The 23,723-nt window shown below is 40.6% G+C and overlaps 1 protein-coding gene across 1 annotated transcript; it reads left to right on the forward strand.

Annotated features, from left to right (window-relative positions):
* Positions 1 to 15,852: 15,852 nt before the first annotated feature.
* neurod4 (neuronal differentiation 4) lies at positions 15,853 to 16,914 on the forward strand. The gene has a single exon (XM_041800169.1). It carries the CDS (start codon positions 15,853 to 15,855, stop codon positions 16,912 to 16,914), a length of 1,062 nt encoding a protein of 353 aa, XP_041656103.1.
* Positions 16,915 to 23,723: the final 6,809 nt, after the last annotated feature.

The following is a 23,723-nucleotide window of genomic DNA, read 5'->3' on the forward strand; positions in this document are numbered from 1 at the left end:
GTAGGCCTCATTCCATTTTCTGTAAACAGTAGAATGACCTGCTTCTCCAAAAAGCTCCACCTTAGTCTCATCTGTCCTCAAAATGTTCTCCCAGAAGGACTGAGGTTTACTCATTTACATACATCTACCTTGTGACAGACTGATCTTACATACATTTTTGCAAACTCCAGTCTGGCTTTTTTATGTCTCTTTGTCAGCAGTGGGGTTTTCCTCGGTCTCCTGTCATAGTGCTTCATCTCATTCAGATGACGACGTATGGTCCGAGCAGACACTTTTGCTCCTTGAGTCTGCAGGACAGCCTGAATTTGTGTTGAAGTTAACTGAGGATGTTTATCCACCATTCCAACTATCCTGTATCGCATTCTTTTGTCAATTTCTCTCTTCTGTCCACGTCAAGGGAGATTAGCCACAGTTCCATGGGTTATAAACTTCTTGATTATATTACGCACAGTGGAACAAGGACTTTCAAGATCTCAGGAGATGGTCTTGAAACCTTGAGACTGTTCATATTTTTCTACAATTTTGCTTCTTAGGTCCTCAGACAATTCTCGGCCCTTCTTTCTCTTCTCCATGCTTGGTGTGACACACAGGCACACATCACAAAGGTTGAATCAATTTTTATACATTCTAACTGGCTTCAGGTGTGATTTCTAGATTGCCAGCACCTGTTACTGCCACAGGTGAATTTAAATGAGCATCACATGCTTGAAATAAAAATGATTTACCCACAGGGTGCCAATAATTTTGTCCGGCCCATTTTTTGAGTTTTGTGTAAAATTATGCCAATTTTGTCTTTTTCTTCAGATTTTTTGTGTTGTTCCAATGCACATAAAGGCAATAAACGTGTATACCAAAAACATTTGTAATTGCAACAATTTCTGGGAGAATTAGTGTATTATCTGGAAAAATTCCAGGGGTGCCAATACTTTCGTCCATGACTGTATTAAAGGTATCTTCTTATTCAATAGCTATTCAGAATTTTCACAGCAGTGGGATTCAGTTTTTAAAATATTAATAAATAATCTTATTATAATAATTTATGTAAAAAGTAGAGATCAACGATAGCAAAAAAAAACAAACAAACAGGGCAAATATCGATACCTATGTTGATGTTTTCTCTCATCACTTTTGTTGTAACACTCCCACAATGCCTTCATTTCCTCTTATTTTTGACCATGAAAACATATCAGAGTTTGTCCAGCAGGTCAGATCTTCTGCCCAATAATAATGTTCTCTTTTCTGAATCAGCTGCTAAATAAATAGATACAGTACAACAACTGATAAACATCTGCTACTGGCATCTATTCATACCCACATCACTTTCTGATGCTTTTTAAATGATGATACTGGTTGATGCATCCTTGCATCCCTAATGAAATCAAACAGCAAAAAAGCTGTCTCTTACATGTCCATTTCCCCTCCCTTAGGTTTTTATCTGGTTATGAAATGGTGGAGTTTTTCACCAAGTAGGGTGAAATGTTTATTTTTCCCATTTTTTATTAATCATGCACACAAATGTACGGATCAAGTAAAAAAGAAAGCTAATGACCATTTTGCCCACAGATGGCGCCAAATTGATACAAACTGAAAGTTCCCTGCAGGAGCCTTTAGGAGGAATTCCTCAAAATGTCCCATTTCAAAGCTATCATAAAGATGTGTTTCAAACTGACTCTGCCTCATAATCTTCAAAATTTTAATATTCTACTCTCCAAAAATTATAGATGCAGTTTTTTTCACCATGAACAATATGATTTGTTTGCTATAAAACAATGGAAATAATGATGTTTACCAAAAACCTTTTGCTCTTAGCTTGATTTTTGCCCAAAAGGTTGCCCCCCTTTTCTTTGGAGCGGTAAGCAGGCATGGTTGCCACCCAGATACTGTACTATATCAAAGCAATATTAAAGAATAGATAATCAGGCTCCATCTGTGACTGATCATGGAAACTTTGCAACTAGTGTGGTTTTGAAAATTAGTCATGTTTTCATTTTTTTTTACAGTTTTGTCTCGACATTTAATTTTTCTTCAGCTAATAGTCATTGAAAGCTAGCTTATTAGTAAGAGTCTCCATCCCTGATGTAAAAAATAGCACATAGTGTCAGAAACAGTCTCTCTCCCTAAGGAGGCCACTGACAGACAGCCTGGTTCTCAGTGCCCTATTTCTTTGCTTTGCATGGATGCAGTCTTATAACAGATTAATGCTGATAGATTCATCTGTGTTAAAAGCATCAAAATCAAAGAAAGCTACCAATGACCACGACATCGGACAAAAGTCTAATAGTGTACCTGTCTCTAAATAGGATCACAAAACACTATGTCATAAAGTCTGAATTTATGAAAGCCCTACATTCACTTTATCACAATACATCATCTACTGTGGTGACAACACTCACCTCCAAAGTGCTGGGGTCAAACGGAGCATCTGAGGGACGTAGCATCCTTGGTTTCAGCTCCAGACCAGGTTTGGGACCTGGAGAAGCTGCAGGGAAGGAGGGGTATGGAGGGCCCAGTCTGGGCTGGCTAGTCAGTGAAGGAGACTTCTTAATGGAGGCTTCTCTTTTAGGAGCCATTACTGTCGTCCCAGAGAGCAAAAACTGAATACCAGATTGCTGCACCAGCTATCAATATGGCTCCAGAGAGGGGGTATCAAACTATGAAGTTAAGTATGTCAGTTACCCTCTAAAGGGTTGGGGAGGCGGGGATGATGATGCTGATGATGATGCTCAGGGACAGGCAGGTGGATGAGGCAGGAGTCGATGTATGGAGTAGCATGGGAAAGAGCTTTTGTAACAAAGTGGAGGAGTAGAGATGAAGGTTGGAGTGTACAGTAATGAGGGGTGTATTGATGAGAAAAAAACAGACTGTTCCTGCATGGCTCAGAGTACATTGTGCTTTCATTTGGGTCAAAAATACTGCGTGTGTAAGAACAGTGTGACAGTAACTGAAATATTATCATTTAAGTACAGGGATGTGATGCATGTAGAAATATCATTATAACCATTATACAGCTAAAATAGTTTGTTCTGTAGTATTTGTACATTTCTAACTGCATATATTCAGAAAATATATTTCTCTTCCTTATCACATGAAAACAGATATTATGCTCGGAAAGTCCAAAATTATTATACCTTGTTTGATAGAATTTCTGTCAGTGCTACAGACTGGTAGCAGTGATAGCATCAAATAACAGTAAAAACACAACTAAGCCCATGTAAAACACTTGTCCAATTCTGTTTTCTATTTGACTTTTTTTTTTGGCCAATAAAGCTAAAATATATTGGCAATGATTGATTTCAATCATTGGGGGGGGGGGGGTACTTTTAAAAGGCACTGTAAATACATTCAATGAAAATAACTTACAACTTAATTTTCCAAGGTACTACATTTTCTATACCTCAACTTTGCAACATTTTCAAAGTACATTTGGCTACAAATATTGTATTTATAAGTTTCAAAGCAGTTATACAGGTACATCTCAAAAAATAAAATATCATGAAAAAGTTCAATATTTTTTGTCACTCATTTCAGAACTTAAACCCATCTATTACATGTACTCATTACACATAGAGTGAAATATTTCAAGCCTTTATTTCTTGAAATGTTGATGATTATGGCTTACAGATAATGCAAAACCAAAATTCAGTGTCTCAAAAAATTAGAATATTGTGAAAAAGTTCAATATTGGAAAGTCATGGTGTCACAGCCTAATCAGGTAACGGTCTCTCAGTCTGGGTCAGTAGGCTACACAATCATGGGGATGACTGCAGACTTGACAGATGTTCAGGAGACAGTCATTGACACCCTCCACAAGGAGGGTAAGCCACAAAAGGTCACTGCTAAAGAAGCTGGTTGTTCACAGAGTGCTGTATCCAAGAATATTCATAGAAAGTTGAGTGGAAGGAAAAAATGTGGTAGGAAAAGGTGCACCAGCATAAGGGAGAACCGCAGCCTTGAGAGGACTGTAAAGCAAAATCCATTCAAGAATTTGGGGGAGCTTCACAAGGAGTGGACTGCGGCTAGAGTCAGCACATCAAGAGCCACTACACACAGACGAATCCTAGACATGGGCTACAAATGTGGCATTCCTCATGTCAAGCTACTCCTGAACCAGAGACAACGTCAGAAGCGTCTTCCCAGGGCTGTGGAGAAAAAGAACTGGACTGTTGCTCAGTGGTCCAAAGTCCTCTTTTCAAATGAAAGTCAATTTTGCATGTCATTTGGAAATCAAGGTCCCAGAGTCTGGAGGAAGAGTGGAGAGGAACACAATCTACGTTGCTTGAATTCCGGTGTGAAGTTTCCACAGTCAGTGATGATTTGGGCTGCCATGGCATCTGCTGGTGTTGGTCCACTGTGTTTTCTGAAGCTTACAGTCAATGCAGCCATCTACTCCATGCTTCTTTCTGCTGACAAGCTTTATGGAGATGCTGATTTCATTTTCCAGCAGGACTTGGCACCTGCCCACACTGCCAAAAGTACCAAAAGCTGGTTCAATGACCATGGTGTTACTGTGCTTGACTGGCCAGTAAACTGGCCTGACCTGAACCCCATAGAGAATCTATGGGGTATTGTCAAGAGGAAGATGAGAGACACCAGACCCAACAATGCAGATGACCTGAAGGCTGCTATCAAAGCAACCTGGGCTTTCATTACACCTGAGCAGTGCCACAGGCTGATCGCCTCCGTGCCACGCCGCAATGATGCAGTAATTCATGCAAATGGAGGTCCAATCAAGTACTGAGTGCATAGAAATCAACACACTTTTCAGAAGCCTGATATTTCTGTTTAAAATATCCTTTTCAATTGATCTTACGTAATATTCTAATTTTCTGAGACACTGAATTTTGGGTTTTCATTATCCGTAAGCCATAATCATCAACAATTCAAGAAATAAAGGCTTGAAATATTTCACTCTATGTGTAATTTGTCTATACAATAGATGGGTTTCACTTTCTGAAATGAGTGACAAAAAATATCGAACTTTTCATGACATTCTAATTTTTTGAGATGTACCTGTATGATATCACACACGATCTGTTTTAAAAAGCTTCACCTTAACCAGCTTCAGCACTAAAGACTTGTGTACACAATATTAAAGCAGTGGCAATGATTAGTTCACAGAACATCCAAACAAAAATGGTGGACTTTGGTCAAATAACTTCAACAATGCATTATATTTTCAGCATCATTTTGAACATATTCAAGTATCTTTTTAATCTGTTTAGCAAAGTTTCTAGGGAGATGTTACATTCTAACACTGTGGTTCCTTCACTGTATTACTCCTCATGTGGACAGATCTCGACTGCGAGTACTAGTAGGGAAGACGACAATTCAAAATATGGCCACTAGATGTCACTGTTACACAATACAGAGACATGATCCATGTTGAGTTCGACTAACCTGCACAAACTAATCAAGTAAATCAAAATGAATGAATAAATAAATCAATAAATAAATGAATGAATGAATAAAGTTAATTCTATGACTCAAGAAATACAACTCATACACTTAAAAAACATGGTAAATAAAATCCAACCAATGTATTCATCATCTATCTACCTATGACTTTAAGAACATTTTATTTTTTGATTAATCGTCTCTGTGCAGGTCAGTAAACATAAGCACAGCTCTTGGCGTCACTCCCATCCTCCAATAATCGATGCTCTCCTCTCGTCAGCCGATTTCTGACACAATCCATCGCGCGCTCAATGGGCCTTGAAATCACCGTTTATGTGGCTTCAGCATCAAAACAATAGCGACATAAGACCCTCGCTGCGAGACCAACGGCACTTCTGGCGCTTTAATACCGGATCGAACAAGCATACTGAGGGAAACGGGACCTCCCAACAAAGTCAACCTGTTAAACCCCCTTTATTCAAATAACAAAAAAATTAAACAGAAAAAGCAACAATGAAGGCTTTTACAGTTTTATTTTGAAATGTTAATAGATCCTGCCTGCCTATTCACTTGCCAGCTGATTGCTGATGAGTCTGCCGAGCAGACAGCTCAGTGTCAGGCAGTTTAAGCAGATTAGCAGAGCCTCACGTTTTCCTCATTTGCAACAATAATCCATCACAAAGGGCTAATATCAGAAATATCCTAAATCTGCTTTTAAATAGATTACCTACTATATATTAGGAAATTGGAATATTATTGTATAACAAAATAGGTGTCTGTATAGTATTTGACAAGTCTGAAATGAATTTTGATAATAATTAGAAGCTTAATTGGTAAAATTATCATAATAATTTACCCCGTCTTTTATTCTGTTTGCAGTGTTTTGAAGGCGAATTCAATTAGTCCAACTTAAAGGAAATGTTTCAACAGATCCTTTGAGGTGCCCCAACTGACTAATGAAATTATGGCACTTCTCCCACCTAATGCCATTCAAAGTCCCCTCTGCTACAGCAAATCTCCAAACCACCTGATTTATTTTTAATGATATTACACCCCTCAGTCGGCTGTGTCATGGTAATAATCGGGGCTGCTCCAGCTGCCTCTGGATCACATTAGCCAGGCTTAATATTGACAGTGGCGAGGTCCGCTAAACAATGAGGCTATGGGGATATGGAGCTTAGAGGCGGCCTAGCCAATGGGCATACTGCAGGAGGTAGAGGGGATGCAGGCCAGGATGCTCCCGTTCCCTATGCCCTGGAGGACTGGCACCATCATTAGGCAGCTTTTTTTTTTTGGTAGTCCTGTGGAGCTTTAAAGACAGCAATACCATATCCAGACCCCACCCAGGCCCCTGCCATCAAAACCATACTGACAGGGGACTGAGAAAACTAGTGGCAACTCCATTCCCTGCTATTCTTTCTCCGGATGGTGGGGCCAGCATGGAGGTTGCACCTTGTGTATCCTGCTGTTACAGTCCTAGGACAACTGAGGGTCAACTTTTCTGAAGGATTCACCTTGGAACAGCAGGAAATCAGCTGTTGGAAATACATGCACAAGACCTAAGGAACATGCACACCTGAGTGTACTGAAACAACAAGAAATATGTTTAATTCAAAAAACAACCTTATTGGAAACATAAAAGAAAAAGTCTTTATAGTGCTTTCTAATTTCCCTAAAATTGAAGAAAGAGATTTTTCAGTCTGGTTTGATTAGAGAAGTGCTTTTATCCGTTAGACTAATTTATGTTGCAGGCTTGTCTCGTTGCTGTATTTGCATAATGGTCACACTGGGAATCAGACTAGGCCACTTGTGGGACACTTGCACCTGATCACAGACACACCATGGCTCTTTGCCAATCACACCTCCACACTTCATTCTCCCAATTAAAAATTCACCTGTATTTGTCCTTGGATTTGTAAGGTTGTTGGACGTCAATGAGATGTCCCTGTACGCTAAAGGTTTCATTTTACTGTCCCAAATTTGTTGTTTGGATTGGAGGGGATTTTGTACCGGGGCCCGCAGATTACCGTCGTTGATTAGTGGTTGGGTGTAATCCTTTCAGCCCTTCTCTCTCCAAAACACCCCTGGGATATGCCCGTCTCCCTGAGGACCAGCAGCATGGCAGATGGATCCTCCACCTCCCCCCCTTGCCTCTATCTCCTGCCCCCTCTAACAGCACACCCAAAAACACTGTTGATGTCCTGGGACGGAGGTTGTAAAGTATCCTGAATATGAAACCACAGGCACCTTTGTTTAATGGCTCTCTCCCCACTTAGTGAGAATTGCCCTCAGGCCTGATTCCCATTCTGCAGCTCTACATTTCTGCCCGATTGGAATGTCTTCAAATCCATTAGCCTGAAGGAGGAGGAATAAGCTGCAAACAATCTGCTCAGATTGCCTGGATGAAATGCTGCTTGATCTTATCAAAAGCAAAACTTTCTGAACCAAAATACTCTTAAGAAGTGGACTTAGATATTGAAGACCACATGTAAGACATGTTTATGCTGAACCAAAGTCAAACACAGGATTATGTTCCTACACAAGCAGGTACAGATATCTGCCAATCTCTCTGTGAGGCAACGATTCAGTTTCATTCCTGTAGAAATTTACACAGAAACATGACAGCTCTAGTATGAGGTTCACCCTTTAAATATGGAGGAGGCAGGATATAAACAATGCTAAATATCTTATGTTTTGGAGAGATGTAACTGGAGTTAAAGTGTGTGATTAATCAGGACTGTGTGTCATTGTATGTGTGTGAATGAGAGAGGCCACTGATGTTCCCCTGTGTACAGAAGAGTCAGTATGCCTGTCAGTGTCTCCCTCAGGAAAGTCTGCTATGTAACCATATTCAGCCTCAGTGAGCAGCAAATGGAGAGAACTGAGCCCTGGGACTTCTTAACACACACAGACACATACACAAGCATGCAAATGTGCAAACTAACAGCAAAGTACAGCAATAAATGGGAGTAACCTGAAAACAGGCAGATAAGGTGCATAAGCAGACAACAGAATCACTCTAATAACCCCATGAAAGAATTTAAGAAGTGTGATAGTAGTCCAGAAAATGTCAGGACACCAAGCGAAAGAGGCCTAAACACTTTATGGCTCTCCTCAGTTATCAGGCTGTTGTTTAAACTGGGAAAGCCAAAACTGCATTTGCATGCTGTTGAGATTTTCTGCTTCTGACACTGAGAGTTTTCTTCTGTGAGAAACATTAAAGTCAAATCCAGGTAATTTCAGATAAAAAAAAACCTTGCCATTATCTAGAAATTGTCAGGAGTTGTAAAAACCCCTCTGCCAACATGTTTTAAGCCCGACCCATAAGCTGCAATAGATCTTGTAGCAGAGACCATAGACACTGTATACATAGACACTGCACTGACTTAATTAGCCTGCTGCTGTGACACGTCTGCACATCTGCAATGTTGGTAGTGACAGGTCCAATATGTAAGCGTGGGCTGTTTCACCTATAGGCAAAGGTAGGCGATTGCCTGGGGCCTTGTGCTCCAAGGCAATCTGAGATATAGTCATTGTAGCTGTGCATCAAATATGAGGAATGCAACTAAAATTACTTTCAGTGATTAACACAAATGTAAGTAGGGGGCCAAGAGTGAATAAAAAAGCATTGAGATAAAATTTGATTCTCCTAGAAAGTCACCGAAACAATTAGTTTGTGGATTTCTGTGTGGTAAAATGACATTTAGTTTATAAAAAATGTGTTCTCTGGCAGGAAATTATTTTTTGCACTGATAGTGAGCAAATATTTCCATTTTTATACGTTCATATTGGCCTAGAGAAATGGTAAAATCTGATTTGCTGAGATGGAGTTATGATGCTCTTCCAAGAGCAAGATGTACTTTTGGCTAATAGGGTATCAATATTTCACCTATTGGCATGTCATGTAATTCTCTGGCATTGTTGCCTGAAAAGAGAAGCGTATGAATATTATTTTCACTTGCCATGATCGCTTTTACCTAAACATCGCTTTTACTTTAACTTGCTTTTAACACTGCTCAGCAGGATTTTTCTAAAACTTGTTGTAAAGTAGACAAAGCAAAAGCCACAGTGTTTTCGAATGCTAACGCTAATCCACAGAATCTACACTCTGTTGTCACTTAAAGGTTCACAGATTGAGACTGGTTCACACTACAGACATCTTAGCAGTCTGATTGATGAATCTTTGTCTTTTACTCCTCACATTCAGCAGCTGGTAAACAGGCTAAAAGTGAAACTGTGTTTCTATTTCAGCATCAAATCCTGCCTCTTTTTTAAATATAAAAAGAGACTGGCAACTTTTATGTCAGTGTTGGACTAGGTGATGTTTTGTACATGCACACCTATTCTCAGGGCTTACATGCTCCAGACACTGTACATGGAACTGAGTTTTATCATTAGTTTCAAAGCCCTCACCCACCACTATGTGTTGTGTTAACATGTGGGACGGTCCTCTTTGTCTACACGTGAACTAAAACACTGGCGTTTTCTAATCTACAAGGCAATCCTCTGACTTTTTCCTACATATCTTTTGACCTACATCAGCCAGAGGAGCTCTGGAACCTATCCTTTTTGTTCTCTGGATGTTTTCGTACTGTTGATCTAAACTGAACTTGGAAAAAAGGCCTTTAAATTTGCTGCTTCCTTTGGCTGGAAAAGAACGACTTACAAAAGAATCTCAAACTTAAAGACTTGGCCTCAGATGCTTTTAAGAGGATGCTGGATGACTTAGAGGCAGAGGCATCCGTTTGTAGACGACCTACCTGAGCTTAGGGGTCTTTGTGATTGTTATCCATCTTTGACAAATATTTGACTTATTTCTTGTTTCCTAGTTTACTATTATGCTTGTATGTATGGCTGCATGTTGTCTGAAAGTTTGTTAACTGTGCTGCTGCCTGTCTTAGTCAGGACACTCTTGACAAAGAGATACTTAATCTCAAGGTTTTTAGGTTTTCTTGGTCATTTTGTCTAGTGTAGGTACCATAACAACTTGGGTGTCAGATCTGGTCTGAGTATTTCAGGAACTACTGGGACATTCACGCACAACCATCTCTAGGGTTTAAAGAGAATGGTCTAAAAAAAGGAAAATATCTAGTGAGTGGCAGTTGTGTGGAAGACAATGGCTTGTTGATGTCAGAGGTCAGAGGAGAATGGGCAGACTGGTTCAAGATGATAGAAAGGCAACAGTAACCCAAATAACCACTTGTTACAACAAAAGTATGCACAATACAACACACACACAACACACTGAAGCTTGAAGCAGATAGACTACAGCGGCAGAAGACTAAATCAGGTGCCACGCCTCTCAGCTTAGAACAGGAAACTGAGGCTACAATTCACACAGGCTCACCAAAATTGGACAGAAGAAGATTGAAAAAATGGTTTAGGCTGGTGGTGTAATGGTGGGGGGATATTTTCTTGGCACACTTTAGGCCCCTAACTGAGAATCGTTAAAAGGCTGGGTATTGTTGTTGACCATGTCCATCCCTTTATAACCACACTGTACCCATCATCTGATGACTACTTCCAGCAGGACAATGCACCATGTCACAAAACCCAAATCATCTTAAACTGGTTTCTTGAAAATGAAAATGAGTTCACTGAACTCTAGTGGCCTCCACAGTAGAGCACCTCTGGGGTGTGATGGAATGGGAGATTCAAATCATGGATGTGCAGCCAACAAATCTGCAGGAACAGTATGATGCTATCATATCAATGGGAAAAATTCTCTGCAGAATGTTTCCAAAACCTTGCTGAAACTATGCCATAAAGAATTAAGGCGGTTCTGAAAGCAAAAGGGGGTCCAACCTGATACTTGCAAGGTGTACTTAATAAATTGGCCATTGAGTGTATATTATATTATTTATCTTTTCAATTTAAGTTTTTGCAAACTACTTCCTTAAACTCTCAGATGCACACCAAATCATTGTGCTGTGTCATCATATAGTCAATCATATTGTGTGATGTCACAGACCAAAGACCCTGAGTAGATCTGGTATCTCACCACGGTTCATCTGCAAGATGTGTTCATCTCATCTTGGTCTCTTTTAGAAGACAAATGTAAAACTCATGAGAGTGTATGTTGTGGAAATGTAAAAACATGCTGTTTATGCAGCATGCTGATAATCTCTTTGACATCTTCCTTTTGGTAGTGCATGGTTTCAGACATCTAAAATAACTTTTAAGTAGTAGCTATATTTCATTTATGTTCTCATTTGCTTTAGTGAGTCATAAATATGTATTGCAATTTATTCCAGTCTGTTTCATAACCTGCTAAAAACTCTTCATGGAAGCTTTAAAATCATTAAAACAAATATATAAGGGGCTCAAGTTTCCAAACTCTTAATTTTAGATTGACAACACAACAATTTAATCCCTCTATTCTCATCATCCTGTACATCATCACCCCCACCCGTTCACCACACCAACCCCTCTCCCAAATCCACACTCCCTCCATCTTTTATGATCACTACAAGGGGCTCAGCTTTCAGGAGCCGTGCAGGGAGCATGTGTGCGGAGCTTTAATTCCTATTGTATTCGTGCAGTCTTAGAGTGTGCGAGTGTGTCTGTGTTTCAGCCAGAGAAGGCGAGGGGAGACAGAGATGAAGAAAAAGACAGGAACAAGGACCCATCTGTCAGCACAGCGCACCAATCCCTCCCATTCCACTCTTGAGTCCCGAGGGATGAGGGGCGATAGACAACTCACTTGTGGCAGTGAGGAAGGGGGTTATCCCATTATTGGTAACAACAGCACTTAAAAAGCTAAGACTGGTACTTCTTTCTTGTCAGATTGCAAAACAAAAATGTGTTATGGGCAGCTCAGCTTTAAATGAACATGCACACCAAATAAGGACAAAACTAGAAACTTAAAAACCCACAAGTTTTTCTTCTAAATATTTCTCCCATACATGCTCCAAAGGAATTATGCATTTTCATTTATAACTGACTGAATTCTTTATTGAGGAGTTTTGTCTGATAAAGTGGTCTTACATCAAGCCTGATACCTCTCCTGACAAACAACTGCAAAGAAGAACATCAGGGTGACTATTTCTAAATTGTTACTTTTATGTCTTGCCAGGCCAAATGAGGCAAAAGCTGTTACAGCTTTGGTTAACATTTTCCATGACAAAGATTCACAATGAGTGATACACTATCTGTTAAAGGAAAGGAGGCTGAGATGATTCATCACAAATCATGTAGAGGACGAACACAGATAAGTCTGAAAGTTCCTTAAATTATCTTTAAAAGTAAGTAGACTAATTTATATGTTTTTTAAAATCCTATTTTAAACCATGCAAACTCAACTAAAGTTGCTCCAGATCACGTGTCCACTCTGACCTCTTCCAGAAGGCTGCCTATTTGTGTTACAGGGGAAATGGGAGCAGCTAGGACACAATTCCCTCTCCGTCAGTCAGTCATTTGGGAAACCGATGGGGATTATGGGAGACTGCCGGGCTCCAATTCCCCACACAGGCTGCAGGTGTAGTGGAGGCCCTGTTTCACGCTCATGGGACAGAGGAGACGTGTATATGAGTGTGTTCGTGGGGATGCGTGTACCTGGGGAGCTGTGGGCGCATCATATTTGTCTGGAGTTGTGGCCGTACACATGCACTATCCTCTCCACATGGGGACGCCCACGCACATGCCCCGTGCACTGGCCAGGAGTGATCAGGACCGTTGCATAAATGTCGTTTCAGCACGAGACATCATCTCGGGTAAGCAGTAACGCTCGACCACCCAAGCAACAGATGCCCCCACCCCCTCCACGCTTCCTATATGCAGCCATCTGTTAGGGTCTGTTCAATAAATCGTTGGATAAGTGCCTGTTTTTACGCGGTGTTGCCGATTATCCGCATCTTTTTTCCCAGACTAGGAGAAATAGCCACCGGACGCTCACGAACAGGAGTGTCAACAAGCGATGTTGGCAAAGTTCAGTGGGTGCCTGTCTCGAGCACAGCTGTGCACAATCGCGTGCACAATGGGATCAATGCGGGGGCACGTGCGACTCGCGAGACCCCGGCTGTCAATGGCCAGCGTTGACAATAGACCCCCACTGCGCCGCGGCTCGCCACGCACGAGGACAGGCGGGCGTTTATTACGATGAGGTGTTTATGCTGAAAAATACGGAAAATGGTCAATATTGAGAGAGGATTAGAAACAATAATAGCTGTATAATTAGTTCGAGACCTTTGAGAATGGGCCTAAAAGTTATTATCAGTGTTAGTGCAAAAAAGAAAAAACATGCAAAAAAGTTACAAAAATATTAAAATCCGTAATTATGTTTTAAACAATAAATCAAACTATGGCATTAGCACTAATAATCTAAACTGAGTTCACTTGACTTGGCCTAATCACCATTAACTATTAACAATCATATCTCTTGGCGGCAGAATATGACGCCAAAAATGGATGAAAACAATTGAATGACCGACCGAACAACGCACACACCTGCTCTCCGCACAGTAAGCTGTCAAAATCACTTAAATACGCACACATGGAGGAGCGTCACTTTACGCAGCGAACACCAGACACACACTGTGTGTAATTAAGTGGAAAAATCCTAATCCAACCGACTAATGAACACAATCGATTAAGATAGTTAACACGCGCGTCAAAACTGGACGGGATGTTTATGAACGACATCTCCTAGCCTGGCACTAGTTTCATTAAGAACGCTAAATCCCTTATGGTGACCTTACTCCAAAATCCCGTGAACTTTTTGACGACTACCGCGTCATAATAGGACACTGATTGTATATTTGTATTATTAAATACAGTTTTTCTTTCTGTCTTTTTTTTTTTTCAAAAGACTTAAATGTAAGACTTTTATCGAGAATGTTTCAACGAATGTTGTAAATGAAAGCAAATAAATGTGGACAAGAATGGTTTCAGACTGAGCGAAGTATAGAATAGGCCTATGATTGTCCCATTTCTAAGATGGCACATTATTAGCTGGAGATGTAGATCCAAGTTGGCCTTTCTGCAATATGGGAAAAGAGCTTTCGGCTGTAAAATGGGGTTCATTTAGGTATCTGTCCTAAAGTTTCAATCCAGCGTCCAGAGGCCTTTACCTGTACTATTTCGTTTTCAGCAATAAATTATCTTAAGTATCAACTGATCAATATGTTCTCATTTTCTTGCCAATCACAATACTTTTAAACTGTCATTGTTTCAGGAACTGCTGATTTACAAAATAAAGCGCTGTCCACGCGTGCACGACTTCTCTCTCTCTTTTGGAGAAACTTCTGGCCACGAGCCCGCCACGCGCGTTTGGATGAATTGATGGTGGGTGGGGCGCCTGAGGGAGGGGCTTGCCGGCTAAAGGCAAAAAAATCTGCCTCGTTGTGCCATTTGGAGATGAAAATTCCATGCGCACTGATGGCTCTCTGAGGAAACGGCAGCAGAGTTTGGATGCATCAAGAGAGAAACGCAGGGACTCTGGACTAATCACTTCGTTTCTTTCACTCCCTTTTTTTTAATAAACCTGACTTTTTTTTTTTTACTTTGCACAGAGCGAGCTGTGAATCCAAACAGGTGAGTCTAGTTTTTTTATTGGGAAGTTGTCTAGTAGAGAGAAAAATATCCAAACTACATGTTCATGGAACAGATTTAGGGACATGCACTCGGAAAGAGCGCCTGTGTAGGCTTATGGGGCACAACAACACAGGCCCATCTGTTTTTTGTGATTGCAATAAACAGGTGTCATTTGCATTATTATTGTAAATGTTATTACATTACAGTCATGATTGAGTTTTCACATATTCTGAAAAATCATTGCAGTATATTGTCATCCTTTTATGCACAAAAAATTAAGTGGGACTCTTCAAAATAAGAGCAAATCCATGTCCATGTCAGTTTTATTTGTAATAATAAAAAATCTTTGATTTTTTACTTCTTAATAATGTTTTGAATACATTAATTTATTCTGTAAGGTATGAGAATGTCAGGAAAAGAGGAAATTCCATTTGAAACGTTATAAACTGTGTTCACTGGCCTGCCCACATGTGTGTTGAGTTCCTATTTTAATCTTTGAGCTTTATATTCTCAGTAAATCCCATCGTGTCCCAGATTGACAGTGTCTCTGTGGCTACCACATCACAGGAGGAGACTGTTCAGCCACATTATTTAAAAAAAATGGAATAGTAAAATAAAGACTATCTGAAAGTTTAAGAGTTTCTTCAAAACATCCTCACTGTTTGTTGACTGCAGCTCTTGAATGAGGTGAGAGCTGTCCAAGTGCTGAAATGAAAACTCTCACACTGGATTTCAGGGGAAATGAGTTGTTGATGAATATCTCTCAAACTGCCTCTAGTGCCTCTGCAGACAATCAGAAACCTGTAATTTTACTGCACAGTTTGTGTTTGAGGAGTTACATCATGCATTTAAATCTGCAGGTAGTAAATAATTCAAAGGTTGTATCTGATATTTGACTGTTTTGCTCTGTTTTCCTCCAGTTCAAAAATGATGACCAAACCGTTTGGAAAGAGCAGTGATGTGAGCGAGCTGGTGAGCTCCCTGGGCTGGCTGGAGGAGGACGGTAGCTCCCAGGATGGAGATGAAAGCCCTGAGATGAGAGTGCGACATGGCCTGAATGCAGGGAGCCGGATCCACTCCTGCACAGAGCTTGGCAGTGAGGACATGGAGGAGGAAGAAGAGGAGGAAGATGAGGAGGAGATCGGACCAAATGGAGAGAATGCTCCTAAGAGGAGAGGCCCTAAGAAGAAGAAGATGACCAAAGCTCGGCTGGAGAGGTTTCGTGCCCGGCGGGTCAAAGCCAACGCCAGGGAACGTTCAAGAATGCACGGGCTGAATGACGCTCTGGATAATCTGCGCAGAGTGATGCCCTGCTACTCCAAAACACAGAAGCTGTCGAAGATCGAGACTCTCCGATTGGCCCGTAACTACATCTGGGCTCTGTCTGAGGTGCTGGAGAGTGGACAGTCTCCAGAGAGCCATGGCTTTGTGGAGATGCTGTGTAAAGGTTTGTCTCAGCCCACCAGTAACCTGGTGGCTGGCTGCCTGCAGCTGGGGTCCAGTCCCATGATGCTCAACAAACTAGAGGACAAGTGTGGAGGCCCTGGAGTTGGTGGTGTTGGGGGTCAGACTGGCCATCCACTCAGCTACCCATCTCCAGGCCTTCCAAGCCCTCCTTACGGCTCCCTGGAGGCCTCCCACCTCCTCCATATGAAGGGATTCAAGGGTGCTGTGTATGACAACCCCTCCCCTAACGAGTGCAGCAGCGGCACCCCGCCGTACGACGGCCCCCTCACTCCTCCTCTCAGCATCAGTGGGAACTTTGCCCTGAAGCAAGAACCCTCACCCCACGAATCAGAGAGGAACTACACGCCCCACGCTGGCCACCATGCCCACTACCTCACATCTCACCATTACTCCTCATCCACAGCAGGGGGGCCTCAGGGCCACCCACTCTTTCAGGCCTCACGCTACGAGCTGCCCCTCGATGTGGCCTTTGACTCCTTTACTTCGTCTCACCTCATCAGCTCACAGATGGGCACGATGTGAAGTGTAGTGGACAAGTTTCAGACACTGTAAAGGGGAAGAAATCTCTTGAATGAACTGCTGTAAAAACAACAGCTGCATTTCTGACTGTACAGAGAAAATGGTATGAATTCTGCTGATTTGGACTCTAGGAGAGATTCAACACCTAAACTCAATCTACCAGACAGTAATATGCACCTACGACTTCTGAGAATTAATTTATTCTTTTATTTGGATTTAAATTTCTGATGAATTTCCCCCTTGGTTAAAACACAATGACTAAAGATGATCTGACCGAATGTGTAACTCTAACTCTGATGTGATTGGGACTGAAAACCCCCGACTTTGTCAGATCGACTTGTCTGCATATCACAAAGTAATCGATAAAGTCATACAAACTAAACCTAAATTCTGCACAACTAACTCGCCCATCTCACCATTTGAAAAGCACAGCATTTATTTATATCTGTATTTAATATTTATTTTGATAATGTCTTGTCCGTTTTTATATTTTTCTCAGCACAATTCTTTTATTTCTGTTTTCATGGTTTGTTGTAAGTCACTGGCATCTGTACTGTATTTAATTTATTTATTGGAGGTCTTTCAGGTACTTGTTCAACTGGTGTTGCAATTTTATTTTTGTCATACCATACTGTTGTAAATATTTTGCCGTTTCGCACTTAATTGAATAAATATTCTTATATTATATGCTATTTCTACAGTAACAACACTATTTGCCATGTGTTTCTTTCTGTTGTAGTGTAAAGCTCAGTTTTAGGGACACTTAAAATCTCTCAATAGTGGACACACAATTAAACTTTGAGTTACTGTATTTTAATCCTATTTTCATAGTTTGGTTTGCATGAGATGAGTGCATTTGCAGACTAATGTTTCTCAGTGCACCACAAGTTAAACGTTACTTATCTAAGGCCAGTTTACAGCAAAATTCAAAATCTTTTTGCATTCTTACTCGTGCTAACATACCAACTCAGCTAAAGATTTTTCTGTTCATACATCAAGTTTTCAACTTTTTATCAAATTTACTACATATAGCAGTCATTATCCAATTTCTAATAAGAAAATGCATTCCCCAGCATTATTACTAAGAGATTATGATTAATTAAATATTCTACAAAGAAAAAATAATTAAGATCAAATTCAAAGGATAAATTAGTGGCTCAGTTTAATCTGATTAAATAATAAACAGATCACACAGATGTAAAAACTATAAAATTGTGCAGGACTAAAAAGGTGGAATTTGGGGCTGTGTAATAGAGATCTGTTGACTGTGTGCATTCGTGATTATTCAGAAGTGCTTTGGGGGCGTCTATCAGGTCAGGCAGCAGGACTGTTGTGGGCCATGGGAAAACAGCTCTGGGGAACAGGTGAATGTGTCACAGAGGCCTTTCTGAGTCTCTCCACATGTCCCATTTTCCCATCCAGTTCATGCCAAAACACTCTGGGGCAAAAGCTCATTTTCAAAGACTTTCCACATTATAGATGGAGGAATAGAGGGAATAAAACAAACACTTTCTGAAGCTTTTTTTCCCAGCTCAGATTGATTTGGTGCCAAGGCTCCTAACACATTTATATCACTCAACTAATGACAAAAGTCTCAGTTTTGACTTTACTGATGGTGTCAAAGGGCGTGATGGCTCTTGACAAGAACAAAGAACAGAGAGGTGGGAGAGCAAATGTGGTGGTGTGTTCGAGTGTTTATTATTGCAGTACTTTAGGCCTTTAAAGGAAGGGAAAGGTGTTTCAATTAGCTGTTGTCCAAGAGGATATCCCCCTCTCTTCAGCAACCTCTCCAAAGGTTTGTCTTTTCCAGTCCAGCACCGAAAGCATGGAGGAGAAAAAAGGAACGATTGTTTTACTGGGCGCCACTGGGCCATTGTGAACGCAGCCTGTTCTTTCTCTTGACCTGTGACCTGCATTGTTGTGCAGCTTCTCGTTCGGGGAGGGCAGACAGCTGGGGGAACTGCGGGGGGGCTGACGGACAGCTGGGCCAATTTGGGAAAAGAGAGAAGAGGGTGAGAGCATGAGATTGAGAGGAAAGGGAGAGAAAAAAGGGGGAGTTTGTGTTTTAGGAGAGGAAAGAGGAAGAAAGGGCAGGAGAGGTGATGGAGGTCCTTGCTCTTCATTCATGTTTGTCTTCTGTGATTCTGCGTGTCAGTCCTGGCAGAGGAGTGACACATAGCTTTACACGCATGCAGACATTTGGCCTGTGAAGAAGCGTGAGCTGGTGCACTCCCTCTTTGTGTCTTTGCCGTTTGTTTCAGAGAAAAACGGTGGTAGTAGAGGTGGGGGGCAGAGTTTGTGGATTAACCTCCTGAGTCCAAATACATGAGTGGGTGGATATGGAAATAATCTGCGTAAATTAACTTTGGATACAAGATTACAGAGCAGAGATGGAGGGCAGCTTCTGGAGTTCAGGGCACAGTAGGAGAGACAGTATGAAAACTATGAAACAATTTAGAGAAGGTATGCAACGTAGGTACTGGGGCTGTCACCACACTAAAAATTAAAGTTTGATTTGATAATGGTGAAAGTTTAATCAATTTTCATACCATGTAAAAAAAAAGGAAATCCCATACATTTGATTTTTAGCCGTTCATTGTTCATTATCAATTTCTGCAAACTCCTGCACTCACAAATTCTTTAGTTTTTGCCATTTAGCCAGTTTGATTGCAATTCAGATGGACTCATTCCTCATATACATTTGTCTTATGAAACACGTAGTTTTTTTTTATTTTCAGAAAATTTTGATAATTGGAATCACTGAGGTATTTTGTTTAAAATCACATTGTACTCAGTGGGAAAAAAAATTTCAGATATTACATTTTATTTTAGTTTTCGCCAAAGAGAATGAAGGGGAACATGGCTGTAAAAGATAGCTAAGGGTGGTAGTTTTGGTATTTTGAGTACATTTATGGTTCAAAGGTGCAGAAAAGGGACGAAGCCAAAGGTCCTCTGCTGGGAAAAGGCAAAAAGTCTTTATTGAATTGGCTGCTTTACAAAGAAAAAGCCATTTATTATTCAAAATTGATCAGGAAAAGAATTGCAAGTTGCTTGAAAAGGTGCAACAAAGCCTCACTTTCAGTATATTTGGCAAACTCAGACTTACTTGTAGATTGAGCGTATTAAGTGGCTCTCAATCTCATCCATGATAAGGGGACAATGGTCTTTTAATGTGAAGTGAACACATGTTCTGCAAAGCCATGTCGGCTGAGACGACAAGCTGCAGAACGCGACCTGTAGTTTAATCCCATGGGAGGGAGAGGTCATGTCAGACATCAATGCACAGAATATGTATGGAGCTACTTTAGGCACAGTTTGGGATATTTTTAAGATGTGTTACATGCAAACAACATGTATCCTAATGGAAACAAACTGAAGAGAAAATAGAGTACAGAAGACAGGAGCTTGAATGTGCCATCTTGTGCATATATTCCAGTTTCTGTGGGCTGCACATTTAATCCACTGGCCAAACAAGAGTGTCTCCCACTAAAATGAAAAGGTCCTGATCCATAGGAGCGAGATAGAGGGATAAAGCATTGTGATTAAGATTGTATTAATGGGGCCATAGGAGGCTGGAAGGCTTTAATCAGTGTCTGTGTGCCCATAATCCCTCTGCCTTTAAGCTGGGGCCAACATAGTGATCCCCCCCCCCGCTCTCAGGCTGCAGCACACATACAAACATGCACACACTCACGCCTCCTCTGTGGGGTGTACTGGGGATATATGAGCGCTCAGGTTGAGAGGTGGAGCACCCTGTAAAAAAAAAAAAAAAAAAAAAAGACAGCCTTGACTTAGAGGAGCAGCTGGTGGAAGAAAGACTGAGGAGATGGATGGAGGGAGAGATGTGGGAAAAGGAAACAATGATGATGCAGAGGATGGACCTGTGAGAAGATGAAGGAACTTAAATAATGACAAATTTTACGGTCATAGTCAACATGGTGGATGCAATAAAAAATAGATTTATAAAACTTGGCTTTTCATGACCCAGGGCATCTATGATTTGAATGTCAACGGGATATGGATAAAACCAATTCCCATTCTGATACATATTCAAGAATGGTTCCCACAGTGTACATATTTTTTTAAAACCAAAGCTGTTAAACTTCAAAGTAAAAAGTTCAATTATTCTATATAAAAGCTCTTCGTTGGCTATTTAAGCAATCAGAGGAATTCAATGCTGATTTATACTTTTATTAAATTTCTAGTTCATCTGAAAGATCTAGCTTAATTCTGTACAATGTCAAAAACTTTGTGAATGTCTGTGGGTTCATTTGAAAGAAACACAAGATACTTGTGCCCTATAAAAAGGATAATAGTTGAATTGCGTTTCTGTCTAAAGTGCAACTTCCTTGGGTTTCTTGTCTTGCTTATGAGAAGCTGTAACATGGAAAAATATCAGCTATTACTATATGAGGGACATTTATGTGCAATGACACAGTGCCAGGATATAGGAGAATTAATAATTCTAGAGTTTCAAGAAACAAAAGAACCAAACAGAAGGCAGAATTTTCAGTTATTTTCAGCAAATTAAGGGCATTTGGTTTTTGTTTGGGTATTAATAGATAGCAAACTGAAGTCATTCGTTTTGTAACTTTCAAGAAATGTTTTGTCTAATGTTAAGAAGTTTAAGTGCCCTTTCATTTAAGCCAAAAAAAAAACAGACAGTACTATATCAAAATAGTTCAAGTTTTCATGAGTTTGAAGCACTTTATAAATATTGATATGAGTAGCTCTAAAAGGGAAACTTAACCAGCATCTGCAAAGTTTTCCCTTTGATTCCAAGCAGCGCATATCATCACAAATAACATTTGTTATATAGTCTTGTTACATAAATGTCAAAAGAAACCACCATCTACATGGAATTTGTAATAGACAAAGACTTTAATTAGACTATTTAGATGAGTTCCCACATTTTGCAGGGTCAGTGTATTTTGTTGATGCATATGAGCCTCTTCTCACAGGAGCTTCATTGTTGAGAAAATCATTTGAGAAATGTTCCTTAGCAGCTTTGAGAAATACTGCTAAAGAAAATAGAAAACAGCTTGTTCTACTGATGTAAGAAGAAAGGAAGAGAAATACAAGTTAGTGAAGGAAAGGGGGCAGCTCACACACTCATTACCTCGGGGATCGGGTGTAAAAGGTGTCATTGTGCATGTTGATTAGGGGTGGGCCCTCTCCTCCCAGAGTCTGAGAGTATTAGGGTGTAGGAGTTAAAGAGCTTCTAATGGGATCTGGATGCTGTCGTGTTTACCCTGCCCCCCCCCCACGCCCACCCTGCTGCACGCCCACTGCATTGTGGAAGTTGCTGGGCTTTGGGAGACCACAATGGGGCTGAGTGTAGGGACAGATGGAGGTCCCTTTGGAAGAAGAGGGCACAAAAAAACAGCCAAAGGTAGGAGGGCCGAGGTATCAGTCGGCTAGCCTGCTGCCAGTGACGTGGGAGAGGAAAAGCTAAAAGGGGGGTTTCTGGGTTTTTCCTTAATTATAATGCAAAGAGTAGAGTCAGTATTCTTTGATAATCTGTTAAATCACTGATATAGACACATAATGGTTTGACAGTGCAGTAAAACCCTCCTTTACACATGCCAGCTATAAACAAATCAATTACTTTTAAAATTCCTTGGTATACTGAGCATAGCTACCAGGAAGCCAATAACAACTCTTTATAATTCCTGAGGGGAACTTTGATTTGTGCCAATCTTTCTATGGAAAATGTCATATCTTTTATCCCTGTGCTGCTTTCCAAATGCCAGTACATCTGTGAGTTTTGTTTTTAATACAGAAGATTTCCTTCTGGCTGTTTCAGCTCTGTGTTGTCAGTGACTTCATCTGACCTCTACCCTGCAGCAGTGCATGGAGCATTAAGAACTACTAAACTTAGCACGGAAATTAATGTGTTTGGTGGAATAATTCTTTGTAGTAACAATGCTGTTGCCACATTTGTAAGGAACATTCCTTTGTGGGATGAGCAGCAGAGCTGAGTATGTGGGCTGCACCCATGAAAAATTTGCCAAATCTTCTCTGCCAGTGCCAAACAGCTCATTTTACTGTTGCTACTGGGTGCTTCTCATTACAAAGTTTTGTCCATCCTCACCTCCTCTCTCCTCAGCTGACCTGGAAATTGTTCTCCCTCCGCCATGGTGATCTTCCAATTCCTTAAATGCACCTGGAGGAGGCAGGGATTGAGGAGAGAGGAGGCTCCTGGAGGAGCTCAGACCGAGGAAACACCAGTCTATCCTCTGCGGACGTCTTTTTACCAAAGGCGTAATGCGATTGGTTTGGAGGTGCGGCATCTGCCAGAAAAGCCGCACCTCTGCATAGTTCATGACTGTTTGTTTTATTCTTAGAGCACTTGTTGGTTTGAAATAAAACCCTTCAACAAAGATAGATTAAATAGTAAACATTTTTATGAACTTAATACAGGAGGATATAATCTTACAGTATTTCAGCCTCACTAAGGCAGAAGGTTGTTTATTGTTCCTATTTAACTGAAAAAAATCAACAAATTCACAGAACTCTGTGGTGGAGCATTGATCAGATTACAGATTATGTGAAAGAGAGCCCCAGTTATCACCTAATAACACGGATCTGTAGGCTCCATAGATGACGATATTAACAATGAGTTTATGAACCTCAGTAATTTCACTGATAATCATTTGTTTAAAATAAAGAATGCTTTTCTTAAGACATTTCATGGCTAATTTTTGGACCAGTTTTATGAGTCATTTCAAAAGTTTTTTGAAACGATTTGGATACAGGTCTGCTAATGTTTGGGCTATGAGGGTGAATCAGCTGATCAGCTCATCATGAGT

The sequence above is a fragment of the Cheilinus undulatus genome, linkage group 11 (genome assembly GCF_018320785.1).
Source record: "Cheilinus undulatus linkage group 11, ASM1832078v1, whole genome shotgun sequence".
In the NCBI taxonomy this organism is placed as follows: domain Eukaryota; kingdom Metazoa; phylum Chordata; class Actinopteri; order Labriformes; family Labridae; genus Cheilinus; species Cheilinus undulatus.